Below are 24,627 nucleotides of genomic sequence, written 5' to 3'. Positions count from 1 at the left end.
TGCTGGGCTATGCAGGGGGACCTACCATTACTTATGTGTATGGAGGAATCCATCATAACCTGGGTGTGTGCGAGAGGGCTCACCATTACCAGGGTGTGTACACGGGGGGGCACCATTGCTGGGGTGTGTGGGGGAACCCACCATTACAATGGAGTTCGGGGGAGCCAACCATTACTGGGGTATATGGGGACCCACCATTTGTCAAAAAGATAACACCGTGTTATCATTAGTTCATTTTGAAGTGGAGTTCCCCTTCATCTTCATTCTTCTCCTAATGCTGGATGAGGATCTGGTATGGATATTAAAGGGGAACCCCACACTTATTTAGTTTTGAAGCAGAGTTTTCCTTTATATTGTTAGACCTCACAGTTGAGCTGAACTTTTACTGCCCCCTATATCTGCAGAGGCAGTGGGCAGTGTCTACACATATCCCAGTAGTGATGGTTGTCTTCGCAGTCACAGCAGGAATTATCCCCAAGATGTCACTTTTGATGGGTGTAGCTCCTGCTGAATGTGACCCATTGAAGTGAATGAGGCTGTTCTTTGACCCCAACAAGTGCACTCAATGCATGTGACTCACAAACTGCACCAAAAACACAAGGCAGGTGCATTTTTGATGTGGTTTGCCATGTTTTCCATTGATTTCAATGGGGAGGTGCATTTTTTGTGTGGCTTTTTTTTTACCACACCAAACCTGCACTAAAAATGTGACAAGCAGGACTTCGAAAAATGCAGCGGCCCCGCATCGGCTGAGTGTGAATCTGGGAGGGAAATGTAATTTGTTGGCAATTTAAAACTCTTCTCTAGATTTGTAAATGTCAGGGACGTGCGATGATTGATACCCCCTTACACAGATAATGGGGACTTGTAATCTGACAGATTCACACAGGAATTGTTCATTGCTGAAGGAGCCCCGAGAAACCTTTGGAGGACCCCTGGCTGAGAAAGGCTGGACTAGGCAGTCATATATCTCTGCCCCCCTTGGTGGGAGTGGAGGTGACCCCTCTATAAGTGTAGCGATCCCCCCAAAGGGGGTAAGTTTGTTCACTCCAGCACTCTGCCTCCCAAGAACTGTCTCAGCCCCAACTGACACCCCTGACAATAGTGAAGTACAAGGACCAATGAAAAGCACACACGGTATAATAAACACAGAGATCAGCTTTACTGTAAGACCTCTATGGGAAGTAATAAACATGAACAACAGGTATACGTTCGGTGAATCCAGAGAACAGCAAATCCTGAGACCGGAAGCAATATAACTCACTTTTCAACTCAGGCTGCTTTCAGGGGATTCCAACCGTGAATAACCCCAAGAGCAGAGGAAACACTTACATGGCGCCCTCAAAGTGGGTATAAACCCCTTTACATAAACTCAGCTCTATGATGTCCAAGCAGGAGGAGAGCAGAAGGATGACTCTCTGTGGTGTCAGACTTCTCCCTTCTAACCCCCGACACCACAAGCCCAATAGGCAAACACTGCGCCCAACTGATGCTTCATAGCTACTTTCCAAGGTAGAGCTATTCCCTCCCACACCATGCAATATAGAGGCCTGAATACGCATGCGCGTGCCCGTATGGCACCAGTAACTTCAGTCTCTTGGTAACAGGATGAATGTTGGGGTCTTCAGCGAGACACTTTCATTGGTGCACTTACACTCCTATGGTAAAGTATCATTGTAATCCCGTGGCAGGATTTGTATAGCAAAGCAAACACTGTGTCTGTATAGCAGGACCATCTACACAACCCAGTGCCTGGTGAGTATGGGAGAAGTGTCATGTCTCTGTGTGCCGTGTTCCTGTCATCTGCCAGGGGGCAAAATCCCTCTCACCAGATCCTGGGACTAAGGCCCAAACCATGGTCCTGGAAATGACCGGCTCCTGTGGTCACCTCACGATGAGCCCTTCACACTGGCGGTGTAGGCACTGTACTGTAGGCCACATCTCTCAGGTTGGATGTTCCCTGACTGATGCAGATACCTAAACATGGAGTGAACTGACCCTGAGCACTTCTCTGCCAGGTCCAGACTGTCTCCTGCCACATGCAGACTGCCTCCCCTCAGGAAAAACAAGATGGAGTCCTTCACTCTGCTCTCACTAAGCATGCTGGTCTCTGTAGTTCCATCCCTCATATCAGCCTATCAGGCCATTTCTGTTCAGGACTGCATATTCCACAATGCTTTGCAGCTGCACCTCCTGCTTGAGAAAGTCCCTGTCATTGGCTCCTTTAATACCTCTTCTGATTGGCTCTCTCTGTATTACAGTCTGAGAGGAGAAGGGAGGGCTGAAATCCCTCACTGCCTTGTGTGTATCCAGTGCAAGTGTCAGATTTCACAGGAGATGCCAGTCAGCAGGTTACAGCAGTCACAGATAGGAGTCATTTCCTCCCCTACACAAGGATCTACAGTCCATACACACCCAGCACAAGGCCGGGGTCACACTACCAGACGCTTCTCAGGGCTGCAGTTCCTCTGAGCTCCACAAGGTGGGGATCTCACTTCTACCCACACAGGAAGTGTCTATGGAAGACAGACAGGAAGTGATGTCAGGTACAGACAGGAAGTGATGTCAGGTACAGGCAGGAAGTTCCGGGCGAGAGCTGAATTGGGAGGAAGCAGAGAGGAGACTTTGCTGAAAGTGGCAGCAGAGGAGGTAATAAGATGTTATTTCCTATTTACACCCAGTAACCCCCCATCATGTCCGTCCTCTTTCTCCATAGTCATGTCCGTCCTCTTCCTCCATAGTCATGTCCATCCTCCATAGTCACTGTGACGTCTTTTATCTCCAGCAGATGATGATACACACGTATATAGTGTGGGAACCCAGATTAACCCCTTCAGGGGCAGAACATCCCCCACTTCTGGGGCCGGAACATTCTCCTCATTGTGGAGAAGTGTCACCTTCTCACCTCATCAGTCTATACTAATGGATTATACCACTTTTATAAGTGCCGGGGAATGGAGAATCCTATGACATCACACTGACCTCACAGCTCCTCCTCCCAATGTCCCTCCATCCAGAGTCAGAGAATCCTATGACATCACACTGACCTCACAGCTCCTCCTCCCAATGTCCCTCCATCCAGAGTCAGAGAATCCTATGACATCACACCGACCTCACAGCTCCTCCTCCCAATGTCCCTCCATTTGGCTGCTTTCTTTTTATTCTATGGTCTTAGGATGTGGGAGACCCTTGGCATCCTCATAAGCAAAACAAAACTGTAGATCCTGTGTTGTATGTAATGACGTCAGAATTCCTTATACCCTGCGTAGTGTGGGGGTCCTGTGGGGGAAATGATACCTCAGCCTGAAGTGGGGCTTTAATAAAATGGAGACCTGAATGGAGAGGTGAGGAGGATTCTGGGAATATCATTTGATGTGACTCTTTGTGTTCAGATGTAGAGTTTTCCTCCTGTGAAGTCTGGAGATCATATGACATCACATTGCCTCCACCTCCCTCCCTGATAGAAGAGAGAAAGAAGAAGAAGATTCTAGAAGTCACCAGAGAGATCACTGAGCTGCTGACAGGAGAGGTGAGCGGTGCCGGGAATTCTGGGACATTCTCCAGTAACAGACAAGGGATGTGTCTGGATGGTGACTGTATCATTGTGTGTGTCAGGTTCCTATAAGGTGTCAGGGTGTCACTGTCTATTTCTCCATGGAGGAGTGGGAGTATTTAGAAGGACACAAGGACCTCTACAAGGACGTCATGATGGACAATCAGCCGCCCCTCACATCACCGGGTAAGAGGAGACTTTATTGTAAAGGAGAGAGCAGTACGGAGGATCCACCTAGATCCCCCATCATCTGATAAACACATAGAAACAATGGATTCAGTCAGTGTGTGTGTTTCCTACAGATGGATCCAGTCATGGGAACCCACCAGAGAGATGTCCCTGTCCTCTGTATTCCCGGGATTCCACACAGGAAGGTCACACCATCCCTCACCATCATCAGGTAGATGAGGAACAATCACTGATAGTATCATTAGGATCTGTACATTATCTGCATTGTTACCATTGATGGCATTTTATTATATATTCAGAGTGGAAACCTGAGAGACACTAAAGTTGAGGTTAAAGAAGAGATAAAAGAGGAGGAAGATGAGGATGGGGGGATGGAGGAGTCAGAGATTCCAGAAGAACACAAAGATCTGTACCAGGACACCATGGTGGAGTCATCCAGCTACAGGAACCCACCAGAGAGATGTCCCCGTCCTCTGTATTCCCGGGATTCCACACAGGAAGGTCACACCATCCCTCACCATCATCAGGTAGATGATGACAATTATTGGTAGTTGTGATTTATACACAGCATGTTTGTTACAATGAATGTTTTATTATATCTTTCAGAGTGGAATCCTCGGGGATGATAATATTGATGTTAAAGAAGAGTATAAAGAGGAGGATGAGGAGTATGGAGTGATGGAGGAGTTTTCAGAAGGACACAAGGATATGATGGAGCCACCTAATACCAGGAACCCACCAGAGAGATGTCCCCGTCCTCTGTATTCCCGGGATTCCACACAGGAAGGTCACACCATCCCTCACTATTACAAGGTTGGTGGGATGGAGCATTCAGAACATGGACTCATAGAAGTGATTTTTTTATGTGATGCCACAATATTGGAGTTCATGTTTTACAGATGAACTCTTCTAAAATTATTTTGTTTTAGGTTGAAGATCTGATTGATATAAAAGTTGAGGGTAAAGCAGAAGAAGAAGAGGCGTATGTGAGGGATGATCAGCAGTCTATGGAGGAGGATGGAATAACGGGGACATTTATAGAGGAGGACACTCCTACAGAGATCAGCACAGGTGGGTCATGAACACTAAATCCATTCCTCCACCCATACTGCTCACTGATTGGTCCAGAGTAGGGCGGGGACTGGGTGATATCAGCCTGTAATCCCCTGGTCACTTTCCTGAGCTGTGTTCCCCGTCCTGTATTCCTGGATTTCTCTCGGATAATCTTCCTTCTCTGTGCTGCAGACACAATTTATGTCTCTAGACTGGATTTATGGAGGTTCTGGGGTTCAGCCGGCAGCAAAATGTTCATTTTCACCATAAGTGTTACTAGACCTAGGCACCTGGACATGTGCTTTTGATCTTATTCCTGATGGTGGTGACATAGCAATTTTCCCAGTATTTGTCACCTGTGCCGGGTGGAGGGATATGTCTGTAGTGTCTCAGACCCAAGTCACTGAGTGCAGTCTCAGGAGATGGGAGGCAGCGGTGTGGGACCTACATAGTCACATAGTTAGTCTGGCTGAAAAAAGACATCCATCTAGTTAAACCATTAAAAATAAAAGTTATAATCCGACACCCACAGCTGATCCACCAGAAGGCAAAAACCCAGCAAAGCACGATCCAATCTGCTCCTGCAGGGGAAAAAATCCCTTCCTGACCCCCCGAGAGGCAATCGGATATTCCCTGGATCAACTTTCCCTATAAATGTTATATCCAGTTATATTCTGTGTATCCAAGAAAGAATCCAGGACTTTCCTACAGCAATCCCCCCTTATGTATTATACATGGAGATCATATCCCCCCTTATGTATTATACATGGAGATCATATCCCCCCTTATGTATTATACATGGAGATCATATCCCCCCTTATGTATTATACATGGAGATCATATCCCCCCTATGTATTATACATGGAGATCATATCCCCCCTTATGTATTATACATGGAGATCATATCCCCCCTTATGTATTATACATGGAGATCATATCCCCCCCTTATGTATTATACATGGAGATCATATCCCCCCTTATGTATTATACATGGAGATCATATCCCCCCCTTATGTATTATACATGGAGATCATATCCCCCCTTATGTATTATACATGGAGATCATATCCCCCCTTATGTATTATACATGGAGATCATATCCCCCCCTTATGTATTATACATGGAGATCATATCCCCCCTTATGTATTATACATGGAGATCATATCCCCCCCTTATGTATTATACATGGAGATCATATCCCCCCCTCATGTATTATACATGGAGATCATATACCCCCTTATGTATTATACATGGAGATCATATCCCCCTTATGTATTATACATGGAGATCATATCCCCCCTTATGTATTATACATGGAGATCATATCCCCCCCTTATGTATTATACATGGAGATCATATCCCCCCTTATGTATTATACATGGAGATCATATCCCCCCTTATGTATTATACATGGAGATCATATCCCCCCCTTATGTATTATACATGGAGATCATATCCCCCCCTCATGTATTATACATGGAGATCATATCCCCCCTTATGTATTATACATGGAGATCATATCCCCCCCTTATGTATTATACATGGAGATCATATCCCCCCTTATGTATTATACATGGAGATCATACCCCCCCCCCTTATGTATTATACATGGAGATCATATCCCCCCTTATGTATTATACATGGAGATCATATCCCCCCTTATGTATTATACATGGAGATCATATCCCCCCTTATGTATTATACATGGAGATCATATCCCCCCTTATGTATTATACATGGAGATCATATCCCCCCTTATGTATTATACATGGAGATCATATCCCCCTTATGTATTATACATGGTGATCATATCCCCCTTATGTATTATACATGGAGATCATATCCCCCTTATGTATTATACATGGAGATCATATCCCCCCTTATGTATTATACATGGAGATCATATCCCCCCTTATGTATTATACATGGAGATCATATCCCCCCTTATGTATTATACATGGAGATCATATCCCCCTTATGTATTATACATGGTGATCATATCCCCCCTTATGTATTATACATGGTGATCATATCCCCCCTTATGTATTATACATGGAGATCATATCCCCCTTATGTATTATACATGGAGATCATATCTCCCCTTATGTATTATACATGGTGATCATATCCCCCCCCTTATGTATTATACATGGAGATCATATCCCCCTTATGTATTATACATGGAGATCATATCCCCCTTATGTATTATACATGGAGATCATATCCCCCCTTATGTATTATACATGGAGATCTTCAGTGACTTCATAACACTGAGAAATCCACCACCAAAAACGATGGAATGAACTCACCAGAGCTATTTGCTGGTCAAATTATAAACCAGCAACAGCGCTTGTGCTCTGGGAGCGATGAATAATGATGTCCAATTAGTAGATGTAGTAATACTCAATCACTTTCCAAGTAATCAATAATAGTAAGCAGCCTGAGGAATACTATATCCCGATCATAGAAAATACTCTGCAGCCAAAGGATCTCATGGGAAATTTCTCCACTCCATTTCATACCTCCATATATCCATGCAGCACACTCAGGAACAAAGAAGAGAACATAATGGTGCCGTACGTTTCTACCATTTATCTGGAGGGGCTTTGGAGGGGCTCTGAAATAGATCTTCATGTATTTTCAAATTGTATTAATGAGAATTGTTATGGTTTAAAGTTTACAGTTACGAAGGATTTTGAACGGGTTAATTTCCTGGATTTAAACTTCTATAAATATGAGGGACAGATTTATACTAAATCTTTTGTTAAAGATATTGATAAAAACAGCTCCATTCCAGTTTCTAGTGGACATCATCCTAAATGGTTAAAAGAAACTGTAGTTTAACCATTAGCCGCCCTGCCAATGGCCGTTTGGCTGCTTCAGAAGTGTCTCTCCACTCCGGGTGCACGCCATTTGGCGTCTTCCCGCACATGCGCAGTTTGCGCTAATGCAGAGCGGCGCAGCAGTGTGATCTGTCACCGGCCGTGCACCTCGGACACGGCTGATGACAGATCCGAGTACCGCCTCCCGTTGCTGGTACCATGTGACCTGCTGTGACCAATCACAGCAGGTCACATGACAGTTGTATACAATGGATGGCTTCATTCATGATGCCATCCATTGTATACTAGTGCCTAGCTGTGAATGGTCACAGCTAATCACATGCACATGTCATGTGATTAGCTGTGACCAAATCACAGCTAAGCACAAAAAAAAAAAAAAAAAAATCTGAATGAATCGATTTCATTCAGGTAAATGCTTGCTTATAGCAAAGTAATTCTTTGCTATAAGCAAATTGTGTAAAAAAAAAAAAATACTGATCACTTCCCCAAAGTAGTACAATGTTACTTTGGTAACATTGTACTACTTTGGTCATAGTAAAATATGAAAAACAAATCTTAAAAAAAATTAAAAAAATGTAATAAAAAATTAAATATAATAAAAAAATTAAAAAATATATATATTTTTTTTTTCATACTGTCACCAGTCAGTGTCGCTGTTCACCGCCATGCCAGTTATATGATGACGCTGAACTGCACTGGTGACAGTATGTAAAAAAAAATAGTGAAAATAATTTTTTTAATTTTTTCATTTTCCGAAAAATTATGACAAAAAAATACAACTTCAAAAAACTCGCCATGCCTCTTATGAAGTACGTCGGACTGTCTACTCTGCAAAAAGGGGTCATTTGGGGATATCTGTACTATTCTGACATTTGGGGGATATCTGTACTGTCCTGACATTTGGGGGATATCTGTACTGTTCTGACATTCTTGGACCTCAAGAAATTAGATTGGCTGTCAGTACTTCAGGATTGATCAATATTCAGATCTATACCATAGTTTGTGAACTCTATAACTTTCCTACAAACTAAATAATACATCCTAATTTGGGTTATTTTCACCAAAGACATGTAGCAGAATACATCTCGGCCTAAATTTATGAAGAACAATTATTTATTTGTAAACTTTTATAACAGAAACAAAGAAAAATGTGTTTTTTTTCAAAATTTTTGGTCTTTTTTGTTATTTTAGCAAAAAATAAAAACCCCAGCGGTGATTAAATACCACCAAAAGAAAGCTGTAGTTGTGTGAAGAAAATGACAAAAATTTTAGTTTGGGTACAATGTTGTATGACCGCGCAATTGTCATTCAAAGTGTGAGAGCGCTGAAACCTGAAAAATGGCCTGGGCAGGAAGGGGGAAAATTGCCCGGTATTGAAATGGTTAAGGAAAGATTTCGTTGACCAAACCGATCTATTGATAGACAGGTTTATTGATAAAGGATATAAAAAACCCTTTTTGGTGGCTGAAAGGGAAGTTATTGATAGAAAAGATAGAAGTAGTTTCCTGTCTAAGAGAAAGATTAAAAATGATAGATTTGATATTGCCTTTATTACCAACTTTAATAATCAATATAAAAAGATTGAGGGAATTTTTAAAAAATGTTGGCCAATTTTGTTAAAAGATGAGACACTGAAAAAGATTATTCCTGAAAGACCTAAATTTATTTATAAGAAAAATAGATCTGTAAGGAGGAAATTGGTACATAATGTTTTAGATCCACCTAAAGAAGTAACCTTCTTCCCCGATCTTAAGGGCTTTGTTTATTGTAACAAATGTAAAGCATGTAGAACGGTTAATAGATCTGGGAAAATAAAAAGGAAGAAATTTGTTTCAAATATAACAAAAAAGGAATATAGTATTGATACAACTTATTTCATGTAATTCCTCTCATGTAATATATGTTTTAGAATGCCCGTGTCAATGTCAGTATATAGGAAGAACAGGGAGACAGTTAAAAACTAGGATAAATGAACATTTGAATAATATAAAAAGAGGATTTGAGAAACACAGAGTCTGAAGACATTTCAAATGAAAACACAATAGTGATCTAAGTTTAACGACATTTTATGGTATTGAGAGAGCAGAAAGACATTGGAGGGTACTGATTTGATTAAAGAAATATCCAAGAAAGAGACGTTTTGGATATATGAACTGGATTCTTTAGTACCAAAAGGTTTAAATATAGATATTGATTTGAATTGTTTTTTGACTAATTTTTAAATATAGTGGCTAGCTATAGAGATTGGAGGATGGGAACTGGCTACACATATATTTTATATGTTTTGGAGATTATAATTTTAGGAAGATGGTGGTTTTTTTTATATATTTTTTATTTTTAATTTTTATTTTATTTTATATTCATTCCTTGTATTAGTATTTACATGCAGGGGAAATAGGAATTAGGTTGTCTATTCCCTTCCTTTTGTGTGTATATTAATGACTGTTTTTTATATATATTTGGTATTTGATATATATTTTTCCTTTATGAGAAGAGTGATGCTTTAAGTTGTGTGTATGGCCCTTTAATGTTGTTATGAGCGGGGGAGAGCCATACACACGATAAAATGTATTGAATGTTTGTATGTTTGTGTGGGTGGCCCTTCAATAGCGTTTCACTGTGGAGGGTCAGACACACAAAGGTTTGGATTCAGCCATTTATTCATCCTATCTACATTCGTGTGGAGCGGACTGAATGGAGAGTTCTAATGACCTGATTAATTGAGCGGTGGTGGAGTGAGACAGCACTGTGGTGATTGGCGGGTCATTAGCATTATGTAAATGTACGGCGGTATTTGTATGAGCCATCTGATGTTTCCATCTGTACCGCCCCTTGATGACGTGGTGACGAAACGCGCTGGGCGTGGCCTACTCGATGCGGATGTCAGAACGCTCCTTGTCCATTGTTCGGTGGAGGTGATCCGTGGTGAGCGGTATTTGTACCCCACCTCTGTTGAGCATTGCAATTTAAGCTGGTGTCTGTCTGGACACCTTGTTTGTGAGTTTTTTATGAGCTTTTTTTATTAAATAGATAAATGGTAGAAACGTACGGCACCATTATGTTCTCTTCTTTGTTCCTGAGTGTGCTGCATGTATATATGGAGGTATGAAATGGAGTGGAGAAATTTCCCATGAGATCCTTTGGCTGCAGAGTATTTTCTATGATCGGGATATAGTATTCCTCAGGCTGCTTACTATTATTGATTACTTGGAAAGTGATTGAGTATTACTACATCTACTAATTGGACATCATTATTCATCGCTCCCAGAGCACAAGCGCTGTTGCTGGTTTATAATTTGACCAGCAAATAGCTCTGGTGAGTTCATTCAATCGTTTGTGGTGGTGGATTTGTATAACACTAATATATGACACATTTAAAGTTCAACCTGTAAGTAGAAAATTTCCATGACAACATGATATGGATTCTCTTTTGTTACACCCATTTCTTACCCGCTGGACATTTTATATCGGATGATGTGATTGGAGCACAGACTTTTACATGGTGATAATAATGTGATAACATCCTCCAACTTTGGACCCTTAAACAGTGATAATGAGGGAGGAGTCAATACCCCAATGATGGTAGTCTTCAGGATCAGTCCAGTCTTCATCTTGGTTGTTCTCCCCCCATCCTCACTCTCTGACCTCTGGTGGGGCTCAGCCCCGCTGTTCTTCATGACTAAATCATGGACTAAATAAGGAAGTGCAGTACTTCTTGTGTTGGGAAGATGGCGATGAGTGATAGAGGGGGTGGGGACCCTCGTCCTATAATCCCCTCATCACTGTCCCTCCTATAAAAGACAGTTCTGGTTGTTTCCTCACTCTCTGACTAAGGTCCATGAATAAAGAAATGACCTGGTAGGAGATCAGAGGAGCCATTTCCTAGTTCCCTTGAGGGTGGAATTGTAAGCTCCTCAGAGCCCAAGCTGCCTGATGTGGGCAGAGTCCTGGTTTGGGGGAACCAATCAGCTCCTGTCTAGTAATCCTCTTTGTCTTTGTATTTTAGTCCATGGCCGGGAGATGAGGAAAACCTCCGAGGATTGTCTCACTTTGTCTCCAGACTGGAAAGTAGAAGATGAGGACATCACCCAGTATAGTCTAGGAGAAAACCTGGCTCCCTCCAATGTCCATCCGGCACCACCCAGTGTAGATGGACCATCGGATCCCTCGGATCCTGAGGAACCTCAGACTGTGTGGGACCGGGCCGGCCTTCCAACAGAGAAGAGATTCTCCTGTACTGAGTGCGGGAAGGGTTTCTGTTCTAAAGCTGTTCTTAATAGGCATAAAAGATCTCACACAGGAGAGAAGCCTTATTTCTGTACAGAGTGCGGAAAATGTTTTTCAGTGAAGTCTAGTTTTCACACACATCAAAGAACTCACACGGGGGAGAAGCCGTATTCCTGTCCTGAGTGTGGGAAAAGTTTTTCAGTGAAGTCCAGTTTTCACATACATCAAAGAACTCACACGGGGGAGAAGCCATATTCCTGTCCTGAGTGTGGGAAATCTTTTTCAGAGAAGGCCAGACTTTACACACATCAAAGAACTCACACGGGGGTGAAGCCATATTCTTGTCCTGAGTGTGGGAAATCTTTTTCAGTGAAGTGCAGTCTTTACACACATCAGAGATCTCACACGGGGGAGAAGCCATATTCCTGTCCTGAGTGTGGGAAATCTTTTTCAGAGAAGGCCAGACTTTACACACATCAAAGAACTCACACGGGGGAGAAGCCATATTCATGTCCTGAGTGTGGGAAATGTTTTTCAGTGAAGTGCAGTCTTTACACACATCAGAGATCTCACACGGGGGAGAAGCCATATTCCTGTCCTGAGTGTGGGAAATCTTTTTCAGAGAAGGCCAGACTTTACACACATCAAAGAACTCACACGGGGGAGAAGCCATATTCATGTCCTGAGTGTGGGAAATGTTTTTCAGTGAAGTCCCGTCTTTACACACATCAAAGAACTCACACGGGGGAGAAGCCGTATTCTTGTTCTGAGTGCTTAAAATGTTTTTCACAGAAGTCCCATCTTTACACACATGAAAGATCTCACACGGGGGAGAAGCCATATTTTTGTCCTGAGTGTGGGAAATGTTTTTCACAGAAGTCCCATGTTTACCCACATCAAAGATCTCACACGGGGGAGAAGCCACTTTCCTGTCCTGAGTGAGGGAAATGTTCCGCACTGAAGTCCTGTCTTCCTGTACATCTGGGATTATAATGGGGAAGACAGATCAGACAGGGGTCAGTACTTATTGGGGTTGGAATGGGGAAAGATGGGGGGAGGGCTATGGCAGATGGTAAGAAGGTTCCCATGTTATAAACAACCAGTGGAATTGGTACCATTTGTATGAAAATAAAAATTACACAAAAATCGTGTGAACAAGGTGTCAGTGAATGAACAAGGTGTTGGTGAATGGCCAAGGTGTCGGTGAATGAAAGTGTTCACCAATGCCAGAAGTGTGCCCAGCACAATAGGTGAGTTTGAAGGTTTGGTGCATGAAGAGAACTAGGATTGAATTGGTATTGCTGAATCTTGGCTTCATTCCTCACATGACTGGGCCATTCATATTCCTGGCTCGGTTCTCTTTTGGAGAGACGGGGGAAATAAGAAAGGTGGTGATGTCTGTCTCTATGTGAGAAGTGATCTCAGAGTGAGTGTGAAAGAGGACCTAGTTGATGGAGAGTGTGATGAGGCTGAAGTATTATGGGTGGAACTGTACATGGGGGGCGGTACTACAAAGGTCATCATTGGAGTTTGTTATAGGCCTCCCAGTGTTAATGAGGAGGTGGAGACTCAGCTCCTCCCACAGATGGAAAGGGCTGGGACAGTGATAATAATGGGGGATGGTAACTACCCAGAAAGTGACTTGAGTAATGGTACTGCAGGAACAGTTAAAGGGCAAAAAGAATGTATAAACCTACTACAGGACAGTTTTATGGTGCAGTTCATAGAGGCCCCAACTAGGAATGATGCTCTGCTGGATCTGGTCATCTCCAACCATGCAGAGCTTATTACGAATGTCCATATATAGAACATCTGGGTAGCAGTGACCATAACATGATTGCATTTATTGTTAGCTGTAAACAGCGAGCACATACGGGGAAAATAAAAATGCTCAACTTTAAGAGAGTTAATTTTCCAAGGCTGAGAGCTGCTCTCCAAGACTTAGACTGGGAGGGCATATTGGCATTGATGAACACAACACAGAAATGGGAGTTCTTCAAAAAGACTGTATGTGACCACACTGCAAAATATATTCCCATGGGCAACAAGTATAAAAGGCTAAAAATCAAACCTATGTGGCTTACGGCCAAAGTTACAAAAGCGATAGATAATAAGAAAAGAGCTTTTATTAAATATAAAAATGAAGGAACGTGATCATCGTTTACACATTACAAAGAATAGAACAGAATATGCAAAAAGGAAATAAAGACACAAAAACTGAAAACAAACGACAGAAAGATATCAGGACGACCCCAAAACATTCCTCCAATATATGAATAGTAGAAAGGTCCGGTCCCAGCATGTAGGCCCTTTACAGAACCATCTAGAGGGGGTGACTGGGGACAAAGAGAAGGACAATGTATGAAATCCCTTCTTCAGCTCTGTGTATACAAAGGAGCATGGGGGGGCTCTTGTCCATAATGGGGGGGTGGTACTGACACCCCCCAGATGATCCACATTGGCTCACAATTGATATGATCCAGAAATATTTAGACAGAATAAAGGTGAATAAAGCCCCTGGACCGGATGGCAGACACCCACGGGGCCTTAAAGAAGTCAGCTCTGTCATCTCACAGCCATTGTTTCTCATTTTTAGGGACTCTTTAACCTCTTCAGCGCCAGCCACTGCATATGTATGTTTGCAGGGCGGCACGGCTGCACAAAACCACGTTTTAAAACGTGTTTTTGCAAAACAGGTGGGCGTGCGTGAGGCACGTGCCCGCCCTACCTGTCCCGCGGGTGTCAGCAGTGGGTCTCTGCCGCCGGGTCACGGCCGGTCATTACCGGCCGTTTCCCCACGATTCACGGTGATCGCTGACAGAGAGCAGGGCTGCATTGTTTACACACAGCCCTGCTCTGTGTCAGTTCCCTGACAGCTCGTGACAAGCTGAAGAGGGAGAGAAGAGTTTTTCTCTCTTGATCAGCCTGCCCTGTCCAGCACACACCCCCGCCCCCTAGTAAAACACTCCCCTCACACAGTAAACCCCTAAAATGTTAACCCCTTCCTCCCCAGTGCCATTAGTACAGTGTCAGTGGGGTTTTTTTTCACTGATCCCTGTATTGGTGTCAGGGCTCCAGGTATGACCAGAGGTATGTGGACTGACGCAGGGAAACGCAGGCTTCAGATATGTTATAACAATATAATTTATTAACACTAACAATACATAAACGCAGTGCAATACTAAAACATAACACAGTGCAAACGAACCAAACCAAACCACCCACAGATAACAATACATACAATGCAAGCGTAGTCAGGCAGGCCGGGTCAATAACAATCGGGCAGGTAGGAACAGGAGGAGCAGGCAGAGAGTAGTCAGGTCACGAGCCGGGTACAGCAACTAACGGGCAGGTAGGTACAGGGGGTCAGGCAGAGAATAGTCGGGGTCACAAGCCAGGGATCAAACAGGAGAAGTCAGCAGAGGTCCAGATCAAGCAGGGTCAGCAACGAATCAGTCAGACAGGGACAGGAACAGGGATGCAGGTAACAAGATACAGGGGCCCAGGAAAAACACACACACCAAGGCCCAGACTGCAGGTCTGGCCATCCCTTAAATACACCTGCATAATCAGCTTCAGGTGTTTGGCTGGCTGCAGGGTTGAGTCTCTGATTGCTAAGAGCACCCGCTGGCCAGCCCTGGTACTGCAGCCCACAAGGCAGGTGAGTCCCACCATTACTGGCAAGTCCATTCCTGACAATTGGTGTCACTGGGGATGTCAGTGACCCCAAGTTAGTTCCCCCCCAGTGTCAAAATGTCCGCCGCAGTCCTGCCATAAGTTGCTGATCACCCCGCCTTAAGTCGCGGATCGCCGCCATAAGTCGCTGATTGCCACCATAAGTCACTGATCGCCACCGTATGTTGCTGATCGCCGCCATTATTAGTATAAAAAAATTAAAAATCCCAGTATCTTTCCCGCCATTTGTAAACACTATAAAAATTTCATGTAAACCAATTAATTTACACATATCGGGATTTTTTTTTAGCAGAGACATGTCGCAGAATGCATTTTGGACAAAATTTGTAACAAAATTAATTTTTTTAATTGACATGTTTTATAGCAAAAAGTCCAAAATATTGTTTTTTTTTCTAAAAATTGTCAGCCTTTTATTTTAAAGCGCAAAAAAGTTAAAACGCACAGGCAATCAAATACCACCGAAAGAAAGCTCAATTTGTGTGAAAAAAAGGATGTAAATTTAATTTGGTGCAGTGTTGCATGACCGCGCAATTGTCCGTTAAAGTAACGCAGCGCCGTAACACAAACCTCTTCTGTAACCACTTCCTGACCACCCTACAGCAGAAATACTACTACAGGGCGGCATGGGTACGCAAAATCACATATATATATATATATACGTGATTCGCGCTCCCATGGTTTTCACACCCCTCCCAGATAGCATCAAATTGTCCGTCAGTACACCAGTCATCACATTTAACCCCTTGATTGCCAGGAGCACGCTCATGTACAATAAACCTCCATTGCTAGTATAGTGTCTGAACGGGTCAATATCTTTGATCAGGTCAGCACTATACCAGCGTTCACATTAGTATAGCGTCCCCAAAAATGCAGCATTAGTGGGATCAGGCCCGGCACCTGCCAACACCTGCATTTAGCCCCTACACTTACCCCCCCTTCTCCCCTAGCAAGTGCAGTGTCAGTAGGTCACTGTCACTTGATACATTGCACACAAATGTATGGTCGCAGAATCAGGCCTGATCTCTGTTAGCACTTGCCGGTAAATATTGATGACTCTCATATGCAGCAGAGTGCCAGTACTAGTGCCGCGCTACCTTTTGGTGAACTGGCGAGTACCAGCAGTCTAGTACATCCTGGTCTTTCACATACCTCCTTGATTTTTGGAGCTGTTTTTCACGGAATATCTGTATGCGTTGATTGTGGATCAAAGCAGTTTATATGAACAATTTATCGCCACCAACCCAAATTCAAACCTTGCCAGACCAGTCGCATGGAAACTTATTATGGTTTTCAAATTTACATTTTTTTGGTCCTAACCCTCAACATGGGCATTACTAAAAGAAATGAATTGTGGTTGTATTGGTCCGCAGACCCGATTCATCATATGCCGTGTTCTCTGCTGCCATGGCCAGGCATAGATATGAGTATAATGTGATTTATGCATTTCAGCGACAATACACTCTGTCATCCTCGGGGTGACCCTGAATTTGACCGGCTCCACAAAATTCAGCCCCTCGCAAATCACCTTAACCTAAAATTTGCAGATGTCTATACTCCCCAGCAAAACATCTGCGTTGATGAGTCCCTCATTCATTTTTCTGGCCTCCTTGCATTCAAACAATTTCTCCCCAGCAAGCATGCCAGATATGGGGTCACGATGTAGAAGACCTGTGAGAGGACATCAGGCTATACTTATAAGTTTTGGATTTACAAGGGAAAATATAGTCACATGGAGCCCCCCCGGATGCCCAGACTACATGGGGAGCAGTGACAAGATAGTTTGGGACTTGGTGTCATCATTTCTCCATATGGGGTACCACTTATACGTGGACAATTTTTATTCAAGCGTGCCACTATTTAGACATTTGTTCAATCTTGGAACTGGCACATGTGGCAAAGTGTGACCTAATGTGTGCCCACCATTAGAAGTGGGTGGATGCAGGGCGGTATATTCTAATGGTGGGCATACCACACACTTTTTCTGGCAGAGATTTCTTCTCTTTTTTCATTCAGTCCACAGGCTGCATACAAAAAAAAAAGAACATAGCATATATACCCAACAAGGACCAGCAACGTACTGGTATATCACTGGACTTTGAATGGTTATACCAGGATGATGCCTATAGCTGCAGGCATCATCCTGGTGTTGTTTTTTTCAGCCGGCGATCTGCTTTTATGTAAAAGCAATCCTAGCGGCTAATTAGCTGCAGGATTGCTTTTACAAGCAGCGGGATATGATGTCCCCCCTCCCCCGCTGCCTTCCACGGCCTTCTCAGGCAGTCCCGTGCCATCAGGGGAACCTGAGAATACAGCCGGTGTTTCTGCCAGCTGACCATAGAGCTGATTGGAGACCAGAATGGTGCCAATCATCTCTATAGTCTAAGAATTTGGAAGCTACGAGCATTTCATCACTTCAGTTTCGCAGGATATAAACAGCGCCATTTGTAAATTGGGAAAGCATCTGATCACCGATGTTGGTTTGATTAGATAATGTAAGGGCAGAGGAGAGATCCAGAGTCTGATAGACCCCAGATTTCTCAAAAAAGAATATATGACAATGCCCATTGCAATTATAGGGGATATTTGCATTCCCTGTGATAGCATTAAAAGTGATAAAAAAAAGAAATAAAAGGTACAATGTTAAAATAATTTAAAAAAATCAAAATAACTAAAAAAAAAAAATTGCCCCTCCCACGCGCGCACACCTGTGTGCACAAGCCTTGACCCTGTGCCGTTATGTAAACAGCGGTTGCACCATGCATGTGAGGTATCGCCATGAACGTCAGATCAAGGGCAGTAATTCTAACACTAGACCTCCTCTGTAAATCTAAAATGGTGGCTTTTAAAGGCTTTTAAAGCGTTGCGTATGGATATTAAAAATGTATGCAGTTTGTCGCCATTGAACGTGGCATGCGCAGTCTTAAAGCATGTCATGTTTGGTATCTATTTACTCGGCATATCATTATCCTTTATATTTTACCAAACAATTGGCCAATATATTGTGTTTTTGTGCATTAAAAGTAAAAAAAGTGTATTTTGTTTTTAAAAATTGCTTTTGAAAAATCACTGCGCGAGTACTATGTGCCATAAAAAATTGTAGTACCCACCATTTTATTCACTAGGGTGTCTGCTTTAAAAAAATATATAATGTTTGGGGGTTTAAATTAATTTCCTAGCAAAAAATACAGATTTTTTTCATGTGAACAAAAAGGCTTGGTCTTCAGGTGGCTAGAAGAGTGAATGATGTGTGGCATAAACTTCTAATGCTGGGCATAAAATGACCCCACCCCCCAAAATGACACCTTTTTGTAAAGTAGTCACCCCAAACTATTTGCTGAGAGGCATGTTGAATCAATAGAAGAATTTATTTTTTTACCACAAGTTTTTGGAAAATGACAAAAATAAATATATATTTTTTTTTACACAAAATTGTCACTTAAATGATTCACTGCTCACACATGCCATGGGTATATGTGGAATTACTCCCCAAAACACATTTTGCTACTTCTCCCGAGTATGGGGGTACCACTTGTGTGAGACGTTTTGGCAGTATAGCCAAGTACAGGACCCCAAAATCCAATAAGCACCTTCAGGCTTTTAAAGGACTTTATTTCCTCATTACACTTCCTGACTACCTATCACAGTTTCGGAGGCCATGAAATGCCAGGATAGCACCAAACCCCCCCCCCCCAAATTACCCCTTTTTCGAAAGTAGACACCCCAAGGAATTTGATAAAAAACACGGTAAGTATTTTGCAGATCTCATTTGTTGCCACAAGTTTTTGGAAAATGAAGAAAAAAAACAAAAACATATTTTTTCTATTTTTTTTATATTTCAAAACCTTGTGAGAAAAAAATGAGATCTTCAAAATACTCCCCATGCCTCTTTTTAAATTCCTTGGGGTGTCTACTTTCCAGAAAGGGGTCATTTGGGGGGGTTTGGTGCTATCCTGGCATTTCAGGGCCTCCGAAACTGTGATAGGTAGTGAGGCAGTGTAATGAGAAAGTTACGCACCTTCAGGCTTTCAAAGTGGTCATTGGCTTTCAGGCTCCTGTATGTGGCTAGGCTCCCAAAAAGTCTCTCACATGTGGTATCCCCATACTCAGTAGAAGTAGCAGAATGTATTTTGGGGTGTAATTCCACATATACCATGGCTTGTGCGAGAAATAAATCATTTAAATGACAACTTTGTGTAAAAAAAAAAAAAAAATTTTTGTCATTTTCCAGAAACTTGTGGAAAAAAAATAAATCTTCCATGGACTCAATATGCCTCTCAGCAGATAGCTTAGGGTGTCTAATTTCCAAAAAGGGGTCATTTGAGGGTGTTTGTACTATTCTGATATTTTAGCACCTCAAGAAATGTGATGGGCAGTCAGAAAGTAAAAGCTGTAAATTCCATTATCTCTCCCATAGTTTGTAGACGCTATAACTATCACACAAAGCAATCAATATACACTTATTGGGATTTTTTAACCAAAAACATGGAGCAGAATACATTTTGGCCTAAATTTATAACTAACTTTGAGTTTACTATATTTTTTATAGCTGAAAGTAAAAAGGTGATCAAATACCACCGAAAGAAAGCTCTATTTGTGTGAAAAAAATGTTTAGGTGCAGCATTGCATGACCGCGCAATTATCAGTTGAATTAGTGCAGCGCCGAGTAGTAAAAAGAGGCGTGGTCATTAAGGGGGGTAAATCCTCTGGAGGTCAAGGGGTTAAAGAGCTGATAACATTGCTTAACATGGACAAGAGCTGAACCACGCCTTATCATCCAGAGGGTGATGCTCTCCCTGAGCGTTTCAATCGTACCTTGCTGAATATGTTGGGTACCCTCCCTAATGGTGCTAAACAAACCTGGAGCCGACATGTTGGAGCTATGGTACATGCCTAGAATTGTACCAGACATGAGTCAACTGGTCTCTCTCCTTATTTTCTCATGTTTGGGAGAGAAGCCCGTCTGCCTATTGACATTCAGTTGCATGTGTCTACCGATGGACTGGAACATAGAAATCACTACCAGTATGTGGCACAACTCAAACATAGGTTACAAGAGGCCTATCGAATTTCTGAGGAAAATGCTGCAAAAATAAATGCTGCCAATAAAAGACGCTTAGATGCCAAAGTTCGTTACAAAGACTTGCAACTGGTGATAAAGTGCTTCTTCGCAATTTGGGACCCTCAGCCAAACATAAGTTAGCTGATGGCTGGAGAAATTAGTTGTTTGAAGTTATAGAAAAACTGCCTAGAATTCCAGTCTACCGGATTCGAGGACCTGAGGATCGGATCAAAGCCTGGCATAGGAATCACTTGCTTCCAGTACCACAAGTTGCTACTGAGGATGAGGAGCCCCAACCTGATATTGCTACAGATTCTAATGATGTGCCTTGTGCAGACAGTGGAGGACAGTGTGATGACAATGACTGGTTTACACCTCCACCAGAGTCTCCTGTACAGGCTCCTTCACCTATTACTAATGGGGGTCTTCCTCAGAGGGGAGGTCTGAACCCAACCACTCCTGCTTTTGAACCAACAGCCCAAACCTTTGTGCCTACAGTTCCAGGCATGATTGGAGCACCAATTTTTCCCACTAGTGCAGCCCCAGATTTATCTGGACTAATGCCTGAGGGCTTGATGAGAGGAGATCCTGTTCGATGACCTCCACCAATGTTTACTAATGGCACCTTGGGAAGACCCTGCTATGCTGTACAGAACTATGCTGTACAACCTCATGTTCTGATGGACATTACAGCCCATTCTAGACTGGGTAGCATGATGCCTACTTGTTACTAACCATGTTTTCTTTGCAGCTAATCTCTGTAATAGATTGCTTCTGGAGAAGTGGTCTGCAGAAGGCGACAACGATTATAACTTGCTATATTTTGTAGTTGTTTTATGTGTATTGCCACTAGAGATGAGCGAATCGAAGTAGCCGAAGTGGAATTCGAGTCGAATATCGGAAAAATTTCGATTCGCGCCGAATCCGAAAAATAGCCTACTTCGGACGCGCGAATCGAAATTTTTCCGAAAATGGCGGCGGACATGTGCGGCGACGGAGCGGGGATGTCTGGGAAGGCACGCAGACAAGGCGCGCTGACCCATAATGCATTCCTCAATGACATGTGACCGCATCAGCCAATCAGCAGCCAGCCAGCCAGCACTGTGTAATGGTCGAGCTATAAATAGCGGCCATTTTGGAATTCTTCATTTGCCTGCAGTCATTGAACAGAGGCAGACCGCTCTGTATTAGGGACAGAGTTAGGGCCACAGAAACGATACTTGGGGACAGAGAAACGTTACTTAGGGACAGAGAACCATTACTCAGGGACACAGAATTGTTAATGAGGGCCACAGAATCGTTACTTAGGGACAAAGAAACGCTAGTTAGGGCCACAGAATTCTTACTCAGGGAAAGACAGAATTGTTACTGAGTGCCAGAGAATTGTTACTTAGGGCCACAGAAACGTTATTAGGGCCACAGAATTGTTACTCAGGGACAGACAGAATTGTTACTGAGTGCCAGAGAATTGTTACTTAGGGCCACAGAAACTTTAGTTAGGGCCACAGAATTGTTACTCAGGGACAGACACAGAATTGTTACTGAGGGCCACAGAACTGTTACTTAGGGCCACAGAAACGTTATTAGGGCCACAGAATTGTTACTCAGGGACAGACAGAATTGTTACTGAGTGCCAGAGAATTGTTACTTAGGGCCACAGAAACTTTAGTTAGGGCCACAGAATTGTTACTCAGGGACAGACACAGAATTGTTACTGAGGGCCACAGAACTGTTACTTAGGGCCACAGAAACTTTAGTTAGGGCCACAGAATTGTTACTCAGGGACAGACACAGAATTGTTACTGAGGGCCACAGAACTGTTACTTAGGGCCACAGAAACTTTAGTTAGGGCCACAGAATTGTTACTCAGGGACAGACACAGAATTGTTACTGAGGGCCACAGAACTGTTACTTAGGGCCACAGAATTGTTACTCGCACAGACACAGAATTGTTACTCAGGGACACAGAATTGTTACTGAGGGCCACAAAACTGTTACTTAGGGCCACAGAATTGTTACTCGCACAGACACAGAATTGTTACACAGGGACACAGAATTGTTACTGAGGGCCACATAACCGTTACTTAGGGCCACAGAAATGTTACTGAGGGCCACAGAACTGTTACTTAGGGCCACAGAATTGTTACTCGCACAGACACAGAATTGTTACTCAGGGACACAAAATTGTTACTGAGGGCCACAGAACTGTTACTTAGGGCCACAGAATTGTTACTCGCACAGACACAGAATTGTTACTCAGGGACACAGAATTGTTACTGAGGGCCACAGAACTGTTACTTAGGGCCACAGAATTGTTACTCGCACAGACACAGAATTGTTACACAGGGACACAGAATTGTTACTGAGGGCCACAGAACCGTTACTTAGGGCCACAGAATTGTTACTCAGGGACACAGATTTGTTACTGAGGGCCAAAGAACTGTTACTTAGGGCCACAGAATTGTTACTCGCACAGACACAGAATTGTTACTCAGGGACACAGAACTGTTACTGAGGGCCACAGAACTGTTACTTAGGGCCACAGAATTGTTACTCGCACAGACACAGAATTGTTACTCAGGGACACAGAATTGTTACTGAGGGCCACAGAACTGTTACTTAGGGCCACAGAATTGTTACTCGCACAGACACAGAATTGTTACTCAGGGACACAGAATTGTTACTGAGGGCCACAGAACTGTTACTTAGGGCCACAGAATTGTTACGCGCACGGACACAGAATTGTTACTCAGGGACACAGAATTGTTACTGAGGGCCACAGAACCGTTACTTAGGGCCACAGAATTGTTACTCGCACAGACACAGAATTGTTACACAGGGACACAGAATTGTTACTGAGGGCCACAGAACCGTTACTTAGGGCCACAGAATTGTTACTCAGGGACACAGAATTGTTACTGAGGGCCACAGAACTGTTACTTAGGGCCACAGAATTGTTACTCGCACAGACACAGAATTGTTACTCAGGGACACAGAACTGTTAATGAGGGCCACAGAACTGTTACTTAGGGCCACAGAATTGTTACTCGCACAGACACAGAATTGTTACTCAGGGACACAGAACTGTTACTGAGGGCCACAGAACTGTTACTTAGGGCCACAGAATTGTTACTCGCACAGACACAGAATTGTTACTCAGGGACACAGAATTGTTACTGAGGGCCACAGAACCGTTACTTAGGGCCACAGAATTGTTACTCGCACAGACACAGAATTGTTACACAGGGACACAGAATTGTTACTGAGGGCCACAGAACCGTTACTTAGGGCCACATAAACGTTAATCAGGGACACAGAATTGTTACTGAGGGCCACAGAACCGTTACTTAGGGCCACAGAAACGTTAATCAGGGACACATAATTGTTACTGAGGGCCACAGAACTGTTACTTAGGGCCACAGAATTGTTACTCGGACAGATACAGAATTGTTACTCAGGGACACAGAATTGTTACTGAGGGCCACAGAACTGTTACTTAGGGCCACAGAATTGTTACTCGCACAGACACAGAATTGTTACTCAGGGACACAGAATTGTTACTGAGGTCCACAGAACTGTTACTTAGGGCCACAGAATTGTTACTCGCACAGACACAGAATTGTTACTCAGGGACACAGAATTGTTACTGAGGGCCACAGAACCGTTACCTAGGGCCACATAAACGTTAATCAGGGACACAGAATTGTTACTGAGGGCCACAGAACCGTTACTTGGGGCCACAGAAATGTTAATCAGGGACACAGAATTGTTACTGAGGGCCACAGAACTGTTACTTAGGGCCACAGAATTGTTACTCGGACAGACACAGAATTGTTACTCAGGGACACAGAATTGTTACTGAGGGCCACAGAACTGTTACTTAGGGCCACAGAATTGTTACTCGCACAGACACAGAATTGTTACTCAGGGACACAGAATTGTTACTGAGGGCCACAGAACTGTTACTTAGGGCCACAGAATTGTTACTCGCACAGACACAGAATTGT

General features: G+C 43.2%; 1 protein-coding gene across 1 annotated transcript in view; it reads left to right on the top strand.

Annotated features, from left to right (window-relative positions):
• The first annotated feature begins 10,418 nt into the window (after positions 1–10,418).
• Positions 10,419–24,627, top strand: part of LOC149450118 (uncharacterized) — a 49,561-nt gene continuing 35,352 nt past the window's right edge. Inside the window, 2 exon segments of the mRNA XM_089692350.1 lie at positions 10,419–10,563; positions 11,645–12,792. Of these exon segments, the coding sequence (XP_089548476.1) occupies positions 10,419–10,563; positions 11,645–12,792 (1,293 nt within the window).

The sequence above is a fragment of the Staurois parvus genome, unplaced genomic scaffold (genome assembly GCF_062004578.1).
Source record: "Staurois parvus isolate SC_StPar_1 unplaced genomic scaffold, SC_StPar_1.0 ptg000582l, whole genome shotgun sequence".
In the NCBI taxonomy this organism is placed as follows: Eukaryota; Metazoa; Chordata; class Amphibia; order Anura; family Ranidae; genus Staurois; species Staurois parvus.
Note: the sequence above shows the minus strand (reverse complement) of the source record. Positions and strands in the feature narration are given on the sequence as shown.